General features: G+C 38.4%; 1 protein-coding gene across 2 annotated transcripts in view; it reads left to right on the top strand.

Moving 5' to 3' along the window:
* Window positions 1-5065: 5065 nt before the first annotated feature.
* The window catches only part of LOC108762600 (large proline-rich protein BAG6), a 9132-nt gene continuing 3256 nt past the window's right edge, over window positions 5066-10941 (top strand). Inside the window, exons 1-19 of one of the 2 annotated variants that reach the window (XM_018509670.1) lie at window positions 5066-5506; window positions 5724-5844; window positions 5949-6158; window positions 6238-6442; window positions 6688-6779; window positions 6862-7135; window positions 7217-7340; window positions 7424-7624; window positions 7745-7955; window positions 8030-8152; window positions 8233-8446; window positions 8732-8994; window positions 9070-9222; window positions 9292-9382; window positions 9465-9588; window positions 9681-9987; window positions 10063-10196; window positions 10282-10491; window positions 10576-10716. In XM_018509670.1, the coding sequence (XP_018365172.1) occupies window positions 5444-5506; window positions 5724-5844; window positions 5949-6158; window positions 6238-6442; window positions 6688-6779; window positions 6862-7135; window positions 7217-7340; window positions 7424-7624; window positions 7745-7955; window positions 8030-8152; window positions 8233-8446; window positions 8732-8994; window positions 9070-9222; window positions 9292-9382; window positions 9465-9588; window positions 9681-9987; window positions 10063-10196; window positions 10282-10491; window positions 10576-10716 (3261 nt within the window). In that variant the 5' untranslated portion in view covers window positions 5066-5443. Of the gene's footprint in view, window positions 5507-5723; window positions 5845-5948; window positions 6159-6237; window positions 6443-6669; window positions 6780-6861; window positions 7136-7216; window positions 7341-7423; window positions 7625-7744; window positions 7956-8029; window positions 8153-8232; window positions 8447-8731; window positions 8995-9069; window positions 9223-9291; window positions 9383-9464; window positions 9589-9680; window positions 9988-10062; window positions 10197-10281; window positions 10492-10575; window positions 10717-10941 lie in introns of both variants that reach the window. The other variant, XM_018509669.1, reaches the window with a different exon arrangement.

Here is a 10941-nt window from a genome sequence, read left to right as displayed (position 1 = left end):
CCTCTTTCGCCAACTCTCTTTCTCTCTCTCTCTCTGTGTAATGACCTTACCGGAGTTCAAAATACTAAATTGTAACCGATCTTTCAATTCACGTGTCCGCCTCATGTTTGGAATATGATGACCATATGTAAAATATATATCAGGATTACTTCCAAATAAATAGGAGTTACTCGTTCCGTATCTTGCGATAATTTTATTAGATTTTTTCTGTGGTGTCCCTTAGAACATATCTCGATATTATTCTCTGGAGTATTCTATGTGTCTCGGTACTACAACAAAAAGCTTGATGATGTATAATGTAATATAAACGCGTGCAAAACTCTTGTAAGCTGTTTACTTGGTTTAACTAGACTACTCAATTTTAATGGTACGTGTTTTTAAATGGCTTGTAAACGATCTCTCACGTAAAGTTACTTAAAGAGTTATTACCACAAAATAGAATAAATCTTAATATACTTTACCCTCTCTCCTTTTTCTCTCGGGGTCCGTACAAGCACATCGTTTCTTTCTGACGCTCTGCCTGCATCTGTGTACCGCATAGCTTCGAGGTATGCAGGCAAACTCCTCCTTTTCTTATCGAGAAAAAGAAACGGTGGAGGAAAGAAGCTGAAGAAGAGCCGAGAGTGGAAGCAGAGCGAGGAAGGTAGCGGTGCGGGCATCGAGAGTATACACGATAGGCGTTTTACATGCTGCATTGAGATATTGGGAAATAATCGCTTGACGTAGGCGATGCGATGAAGATCAGCCTGTCCACGGTTTGGGGGCTGCTGGATTCTTATTTCTAATAGTGCATCGCGCGATCAGTAGATTATTGTTCTCTGTATGACGATAAATCGATTCGTCCTTTTTGGCTGCATTTACTTTTTTCAAATCTTCTTTTTTTTCTGAAAAAAAAAAATACGGTGTCTATTTAATTTTACATGCAAACGTAATGCTTCATATTCTTGTACTTTCTTTTCTCTATCATATCCTTGCGCAATCTTCGCAACACGCGTTCTCGCAAGACTTTTTTTTATCTTGTATTGTGCAATAAATAAATGCAGACTTTTGACAGAAAAATTGCAAAGTATGATTGCAAAGTATTATACCAATTTTGCTTTTCTCTTTTACCAAAGAGAGAGTTGTATTATCAATTTCTTGGAAGTTGCGGTCAAGTCCGAATTATATCCCGTAAAAGAAATGTTTGTCTTCGCTTTTTCACGCTTCTGGCATCTGGCTTTTTTCTCCGTTTTTTTTTTGTTCTCTCCTTCTCACTTGTTCAGTTTACGCGGCGCCGTGCCGCGTGGTTGACCGCGAAAGGGGTAAAAGAGAAACTGTACGAGAGAAGATTAAGTTAAACACGTACTGACGATCTAAATCTAGACATGGTAAAGCCGCGAGTTTGGCTTTTCTTCGCTTCTAAATCGGATCACAATGGAAACATTTGTTTTATTCAAACTCTCATTCTCTAGAGGTTTATATTGACCATCGTAACAATTGCAGTTTGGCTTGACAAATATCAATCGTAAAAACGAAAAAAATGAATGAAAAAAATAGTAGAGAAATGCTACGCTTAAATTTTTTAGTTTTTCGCTGATTTGCATTATTTTCTATTTTTTGTATTTACGTCTATTCCAGGTAGAATCATAATTAAGTTATAATGATATCATAAGATGTCGTAATATCATTTGTCACTTAAAAATAAACTTATAAGTGATAAATAAGGTAATGTCAAACATGATAATATTCTTATGATGTTATTATGACTTCTGTTTTAAGACTAACGGTAAATAAAGTCAAAAGGTTTCCTACATATTTTAACTAATTGAGCGGCGCGCACACACACACACACACACACACTCTCTCTCTCTCTCTCTCTCTCTCTAATAAACCATTTTACATTTTTTACCTAACTTTGCTAATAAATTGACCTTTCTATTACTGTTATTTGCATTGCAATTTTGAGCTTGATTTTTATTTTGATTTTTATTTTAATTAACTTCTGTTTTACTTGGGATGTGAGTATGCATAGAAAAATATCATTCTATTGCTAAAAAAAGAAATTATACTCAATTTACTTTCTTTCAAGTAAAGATCATATCTTTAACAAAGAATATTTTCTTAATAATAACCTTAACATTGATTTTCTTGATAATAATCTTACTTGCTACAAATTAAAATAGTATGTACCCATAATAAGAACTTATTTTCTTTTAAAAAATATTTTTATAAAATTAATCGAAAAAGCAGCTTCATGTATAATAAGCAAATCAAATTTGTTTTGATTTAATAATCTTAACTGAAGTTTACTCTCATGCCGATCGCAAACATGATTAAAGGATTATCACTTAGAAATGTCATACATCCCCTGTATTCCTTGTTGTGGTCCAGGCGACATTGAGAGCCTCTGACGCGTGTGTTTACGGGGATTTAAAACCGGTGCCCATCTCGTACCATTCCGTCGCGGCCACGGTCGAATAATTCCGGCCGAACTTTTCACTTCCATCGCTCTTGCTGGATCTTGTTTTCTGTACGGATACGGGACCCTTCGGGGTCGCTGCGTTTCTCGGCGCAGCGTAGCGGAGAGAGACCGGAGGAAGACGGGCCGTAGGGCGTTGTGGATCGGTGCATCAGGGCGCCCGTTGTCGCGTCGGACTCTGGGAAGATCTCCATATCGCGGGACCCGTCACTTCCTGCTCGTGATACCAAAACATTATTATCATTAAAATTTTTCCGATAAATATTCCAGTGAGTAAAAGCTAGCAGTTCGTCGATTAGCGAATCTAAGTGGAGATATTATTGTAGACTGGCAAACTACATCCGCATTAGTCCGGATCTACAATAGATTTTTAAGCCTTGAGCCATAAGAAATGGACGAATCACAGTCGATTATTTTCCTCGCATTCAACTGTAATTGGTCAATCTCTTACGGCTTACGTATTGAAGATCCGAACTTAATCTCGGATTCTGTCAGCAGAGTCCACCGACATAAGCCCCGTTCTGCCAATGTAAGATTAACTTTAATCTCGGGTTTAATACTTACTGCGTTTGACCAGTATTCATAGTCGGTTCTTATACATAAGATCGTTTTTAAGATATAAACCAATTACGGAGCTGTATTAGCATCCCAAACATGCTTAAGATACTTGATAAATGCTTAAGATACTTGAAAACAACCAATAATACTTGAAACTTAAGATGCTAATTACTTAAGATGCTTGTAAATTAAATAAGAAGACAGACTGTGAATACCGGCTTTTATCTTTTTCTAATTCTTAGAAAAATATAAAGAGAAAATAGAACCAAAATTAAAATTGATCTTATACTGATGGGCCATAATCTAACAGCAATTGCAGCAGAAGTCGAGCAAGTCATTCTGTAAACACTTGAATGGAATATCTCATATTTAAATACGAAATGATTTTGATTAGTTTCTAAATTTACTATTATGTTTGATCCATTAACAAATTTTAGTATACTTGTGCTGATAAGATTTGTCTGCTATATTTTTGTTAATAAGATTTGGTAGCTGAGATGTCCAATGACTATAAAATTACATATTATATCACTATATATTAACTATTATGTTATTATATCATATTCTTATGTTGAGACCGTTTCCCTCACTAAAGTGTATCATACTATTCGTACATCAACTATGAGATAATTATTATTATACAATAATTAAATTACTGCGTTCGTAGAGCAGCCTATTGTATTTAAAATGTTTCTTTGTTCTAAAAAAATTAAATTGAACTTTTGAAAAATGAATATTGTTTTTTTATCATTCAGGTTATTCTTATGCCTGTTTCTACCAATGTAGATTAACTTTAATCTCGATTTAACTTACTTTTAATCTTTTTTTAATAATACCTCTATTTTTATATAGTTATAGATTAACTTTAATCTCAGTTCCACTTATTCTTTATCTCTTTCTAATTTTTAGAACTAGAGAAAGTCAAAACTAAACTAACCAAAATTAAATTAAATTAATCGATTGGTAAAACATAAGAATTAGAAAAAAATAACGATCAGTAAATTAAATTAAAATTAAAGTTAATCTGTATTGAGAGAAATTAATATCATATGATCATTTCTATCAATGCAGATTAACTTTATAAATCTCAGTTTAATTTATACTTTATCTTTTTCTAATTATTAGAACCTCTCTCTAGAAAAAGATAAAAGTTAAATCAATGTTAAAGTAATCAATATTAATAGAAATGGGCCGCTAATATCGCTCATTTGCTAGAATTATTTGCACACAAGTAAAAAAAACAAAGTTTCCAAAAAATAAATCTGAATGTTTTGAATCATTAAAATTTTATAGCGCGTTAATTTTAAAATATAACTTTGGAGTATTGACTTTAGAGAAATAAAAATATGTTGTTCCTTTTTTCTTTATGTTTCCGTTCTTTTTCTATAACCAACACCAAAATGACAATTTTTGAATTATGTCATTGTTTAGTAAATAGGCTGCGGTCGATTTGGACGCTCATACGCTTGAAGCGCCTATAATCATCATTCTGTTTTTATCGTTCATTAGACATAAAATAAGAATAGAAATATTGAAAAGCGCTGAAAGCGTCCAAATCGACCGCAGCCATATTCTTATCGGTTAATAACTTAAAATATCAAGAGCCAATTAGACTTCGGACGTCTGATGCATGTATGTCCTATGTATCTATTTCCTCCAATAATAATAATTTTAAAAAATAGTCAAATTTTGAGTAGTTCGACGCGTTCACTTGTCCCCTTCAATGGTTTCTCGAAAAACCATAAATGGCAATCTTCCGATCGTTTGATTAAGTTAAGAATCCGTTTCAAATTAGTAGAAACAACAAATACACAAAAGAGAAAACCAACTCTACAATGCGCACGTCGTGCCACCCATTGATACATTCGACAACTTCGACGTAACCATGTCGTGCACAGCATATGGTAAAGGTTCATTCGGTTCATTCGATCTCTGTAGCTTCCGTTTCGCGCGGTAAATTTTTAGGGACTATCGCCGCCACGTGTTGTCAGCGTTGACCGCGTCGCCACTGTCGAAATTGTCGAAAACGGCATTCTGGGTAACGTCGCGTCCCCCTTTGCGCCACCTTCGTTCGACCCGCGACATTGTGCGACGTAATGAAACTCGCGACAAGGGCCGAGCGCGAGAACGTGGTGACGGGCGAGCGAGCGAAACGAGCGAACGCGCAGTGAGCGGAGTCGAGGATCAACGAACGTTATCCTACGATCATTCGTTCACTTCCGATTCCACTTCTTTCCTCGCCTCGTTGACCGAACGTTTGAGAAGTCGCGACCCGAAGAGACATCGTGCCAAGGCGCCGTAGCCCGAATCTGTGAGTATCCCGGATATCCTGGTGCCATTGCACGTTTGTCGTCGCCATCCATCCATCCAACGACACCTCCAAGCTTTTCATCGGAACCGAGTCCGCGTGCTACGCGCCCTACGAGGATGATCGACCTAACAGTCAAGACCTTGGACTCGCAGAATCACGTCTTCTCCCTGGAAGACGACGTAAGTCGCCCCCTCTTTTCCTGATTCCGTGATCACGTGTCGATCGCCGCGGTTCGCCGCGATCGACACGCGTCTATAATGTGTCTTAGAAACATCTGGAAACAACTGAAAGAAACGTACACGGCTTGTTCCGTACACTTGAGTACTCCATCACCCAAGTGGACTCTTATTTGCTTAATTATATAATGTATCTTTGCATATTCTCTCTTCTTTAAAGCAAATCACGGTACGTGGCTTTAAAGAGTACATAGCAGAGTCCGTCGCGGTACCAGCCGATTCACAGAGGTTGATTTATTGCGGACGAGTACTTCAAGATGAAAAGAAATTAAATGACTATGGTATATATACATACATATATGTATTGCACACCTACTTAAATAAATAACTTGCCGCAAGCTATATGGAACATGATGGACATGCATTGACTCAATGTGATCTTTAGATGTCAATGGAAAAGTCATACATCTGGTGCAACGTGCGCCGCCCCAGCCTGGTCAACATGGGAACGATGGTGGGCAGACACAGGGGCAGGGCAGACAGGGCTGGCAGAATTCACAGAGGCCACATTATCGAGTTACACGCACTCAGATGCATGGAAATGCGATGTATCTGGGAGCTATGTCTGTGCCAGCTGAAATTGTTGAAGGCCATGGTAATGCAGATTTTTTTTAAATTTTTTTCTGCATGTGTTCTCTTTTGCTTAACACGTGACATTTTGGTGGCTCCCTCAGGAATACCACAGTTGAGCAACAGTTTATCTGGTAGTAGACTGAATCATGCTGGTAGAATGCTCGATCGTGTGAATGAGCTGATCGACCGGCTGGACGATCCTAGTGCCCCACCTCTGCATCCGCCCCCGGAGCTTAATCAGTCGACGACGCAGCAGCAGCAACAGCAACAGCAGCAACCGCAAGATTCAGAGCTCGAACAAAACGAGTGAGTTGAATAAATATTTAGATCATAAGTTTTCTCGCACAACAATGACTGTGTTCAGCAAAGAAAACTGATCATTGAACGCTCAGTGATTCTTTAATATTTGATTGGTCCTCATTTAGATTTTTTGCAAAAAATTAAAGGCAAAATCCAATTGTATTAAAAAATCTTAAGTGCCCATTGATCAGTTTTATCTGCTGAACGCAGCCAATGCTTATGTAATTCTTCAGGAACAACGACGTTTCTAGAGATGACGGTGCTAGACTTGCTGAAGCAGCCGCTGTCGTCATCACAGCCGCGTTGTCAGCTGCCGGGGCACGCGCAGTTGCATTGGCTAGAGGTTTGTATATTTGCGGATCTAATTCTGATTACTTTTCAAATACTTTAGCATAATTTTACATATTGTGATGTCTTCTTTTAAGATGTGACTACTCGACGATTTGTAGACAGCAATCTTAACGGTGAAAATACAAGAGCTTCAAACGATGCAAATGACCAAAATGATGCACAATCATCACAGTCACAATCCCAATCGCAGTCACAATCGCAGCCACAGTCGCAGTCGCAGTCGCAATCGCAATCGCAGTCGCAGTCGCAGTCGCAATCTCAATCACAACAGCAACAACAAGCACACACGACTACATACGCGGAGGCTACATCGAGCATTCCTAACCAAAATAGACGTACTCAACAGGAGTATGTATCAATTCAGATATTTGTCGAGTTAATTAGCAGACGTAGATATACATATGATTGTGTTAATTATTTGTCTTTTAGTCTCCCGCGACCTCCACAAATGGCAATATTATTGCAAAGACTGTGCAACACTCAAGAACGACTGAGACCATACTTGGAACGTTATTGCATGCTTACACTTCTCGATCCTTCGTTACCACCGGGGGTAAGTCAGTGATCTCGGTATTAATCATTAATACACGTTAAGACAAAATTTTGCTTTACTGAAAACTGACTCGTTGTGTTTAGCCCGGATCGCAAAATGTAGAGGAGAATCAGAGAATAGTGGATGGAGTCAGTGAAATTCTGCATTTTATGTCGCATTGTTGTCATGCACTGAGTGACATTATCATTGATATGAGTCAGTCACCACCTAGAAACTTGCGATGCCGACCGATAATAGTACAGCACTCTGCTATTTTACAACCTGGTATTCCGATCCAAGTGGAGGTGAGCATATCGATTAATAAAAAAATACACAAGAAACAAAATAATAAATAATTGATTCCGCTCCTATTTATCCATATAATTGATATTGTTTCAACATTTCTTTTTTTTTATTTTACACAGGCACATATTAGTTTGAATGGTCGCAGTGCTAATAATAATAACAGTAACGATGAGACAACAGAATCTGGTAATCAGGCGCAATCGGATAACGTGGGATCGACAACTTCGTCGCGCGTTAATACTGAGGAGGGTAATCAGGAGCGAGAATCCGACAATGCGGCGCAGTCGCATGCAGAACGATCACAACAAGATCAGGGCCAATCGCCTTTCGGTATGTTTCATTATATTGCGATGCGATTCTACAAAATGCTAGACGGTATATCAAAATGTATATTACCTTTCTAGATACAGTATTCAATTTACCGAATAATGTTGAGGTGCTGATGGAAGTTAGTTCCGAGAGCAATATAGATGCTGGATCGAGCAATGAACAGAACGCGTCAGGCAATGAAAACAACAACAACGCCCGTAAGTCGTGTATCACGTGACATGTTTGGCTTACTATTAAAGAAACAACGCTTACCTATTCGACATTTTTCATTTTGCAGGTAGAACAAATGTGTTTCCGTTCGGCACGCCACCGCCGCCGTATTTCATGCGAAACTTTATGCAAGCTGTTGCTGGACACATGGTGCATGGCGGTATTACTACCACGACTATAAGCACGAGAAATCAGCCTGTTACTACTGCAGGAACGCAACAAGGTATCTCTTCGTCAATGGACAGTGGAAGCACCAATGCTGGTCAAAGCACTCAAGCACGGTATAATATTGGCGATATTGACAACATTTTTGTAACATGAAATCATCTTATGGTTTATATGACATTTTTCCTTGTTTTGAGTTACGGCCGCAGCACAGACTTTTGCATAACGCATAATGCATAGTGCATAAGAGAATCAACCAATCAAAATTTTTCTTTTCCGTGAAATGGGAGAGAAAGGTTTCTAATTGATTGATTCGCTTATGCACTATGCAAAAGTTTGTGTTGCAGTCTTTATTCTCTAAAATACTGACATCTAATGTTAAATATTTGTGAAATATATAGGAGCAATTCGGGTACTCACCCTACCACCGCCACGCAAACTCGTAGTACATCGCGACCGCACGTGTTCCATCATCATGCTCATCCAATGGGTCTCGGCATGAGTATCGGATTAGGCCTCGATTTCGATCCCTATCTTCCATGCAACTCGCACCATGTATACCGTTCTCCGAGTACTACTGTAACTACTGAGGCAACTTCTTCACAAACAACGCGCACGACGTCGACAACTACAGCGGACGCTCAGAATCAAACTAATCAAACTGGTAGATAATACGAGGATCAAAATATTTATTTTTTTTTAAATACGTGTTTCTACAATTAAAAAAATATTTTTCTAGCAACAACTTCGACTACGACCACCAGTTCTACTTCTGCGAACGTAACATCAACGACGAATGCAGAAACGACTACTAATAATCCCTTCGTGACTTTATTGCAACAGATATTAAGTCAATCGGCAAGCGGTCAATCGCAACCCATACATAGTAACGGTAATTTAAATATTATAGTAACAGCGAATTTAAATATTTACTTCGATATTGACGTTGATCATGTTACAGTTCCAAATTTGGTGGAAAATCTTGGGAATATAATGCAAATGGTACATGGTAACGTACATAATAACATACACGTAGGATTCTTAAGTGATAGGTGCGTTAAATGATTAAAGGGTCAAAGAATCGTTCATTATGAATACATAACATTAATCGCGCAATTTTTTTCTCTTGATCAGCTTAATCGGAAATCCTCCATCATTGGCCAGTTTGTTCGAGGGTGGAGGTCTATCTATGGATCTTTTCACGTCGCACGAATCCGGCAGAGAGGAGAATTTCCTCGTTGATCTCTTCGTAGTTCTGGTAATTTTATCACTTGCAACTTTAGCGTTGCTTGTTACACGATATGAAGTTTTTATTGTTCATAATACTAAAGAGAAATTCATCTCGTATAGGCACAAAATACGTCTCTGGACGGATTGATCAGAATACGTCTTGGTCAGTGGGGGCCGATCGCTCGTCTTCGAAGACCACTGCAAGAATTCCTACAGTATACATTCTCGAGCGCCTCGTCATCAGACGCCCTTCAAGAACAAGCAACTGAGCGTTTACTTTCTCAATTACGGCCTCACATTCAGAATCTTCTGGCATCCGAGGAAGACACCAGCGGCAGAATTGGATCCCGCGTTGATCTTTGTGCGACCGTCGAATCATTGATTACTCGTCACGCAAGAGATATACTTAGAATCTTATTCGATACCGGTTGGTATTTTAATATTATTACGTGTTGCGTATATTTTAAAATCAACAAACTAAATACACACATTGAATTTACAGGAATCGATGATACTAGGTTCGGACAAGATATATTGAGTATTCTGATGAACATGTGCAGTCAAATCTGTACAGTACTTCGATACTCGCTACGCGGCGGCCAAGCTGGATTAGAGGCGATTGCGACACGTTTTATGGTGAGTCTTGATTCTTTTAAATGTGAAAACTCTCTCTGGGGAAGAAATTTACATCTTCTACTAACACGATTTGGTTGTTTGGTAGCGTGACTTGATGGATGGTGGCAATCCTGCTCTTCTTCAATGGGTGCTGAATGGATTTATCACCCATCTTCGTACTTACTTTTTATGCGTACCACAGCCCCCGGATTCGGAGATCATACCGCTTTTAGTGTACAGGGATGCATCATCCCAACCGTCGTCGGTATACTCGACGTCGACCCGCCAATCCACACAAACGCAACCGGAGGATGAGGTAATCAACTTTATCCTATCATTTTTTTTACCGTTATGATATAATAATATGTTAATATAATAAATATTCTTTATAAATGTATAGCCGATGGAAACCGAGACGCTAGAACAGCAACAACAACAACAACAACAGCAGCAACAGCAACAACCACCACGCGAAAGCTCACTACCCGAGGACCGAGAAGAAATTCCGGAAACATTCCCTGGCCACGAAGCTTTACCTTCGGTAGGTCAACACGAATATAAAAAAGAATTTATTGAATGTAATTCTCAATAACCGAAGTTCTTAATAACAAAAATTTTCCGTAAAAAATTTCTTAACGCTTGTTTAAAAATCTTAACGCTTCAATATATAATAATATTTGTTTGGCAACATGTATTTATTTAATAAGTTGCATATATCTCTTCTCGGTGCACTCTCTCTTCTCGGTGCAATCTCCTCGGCTTCCCC

This window comes from Trachymyrmex cornetzi, unplaced genomic scaffold (genome assembly GCF_001594075.2).
Source record: "Trachymyrmex cornetzi isolate Tcor2-1 unplaced genomic scaffold, Tcor1.1 scaffold309, whole genome shotgun sequence".
Classification (NCBI taxonomy): Eukaryota; Metazoa; Arthropoda; class Insecta; order Hymenoptera; family Formicidae; genus Trachymyrmex; species Trachymyrmex cornetzi.
The sequence above is the reverse complement of the archived record's forward strand: the minus strand, read 5'-3'. Positions and strand labels throughout refer to the sequence as shown.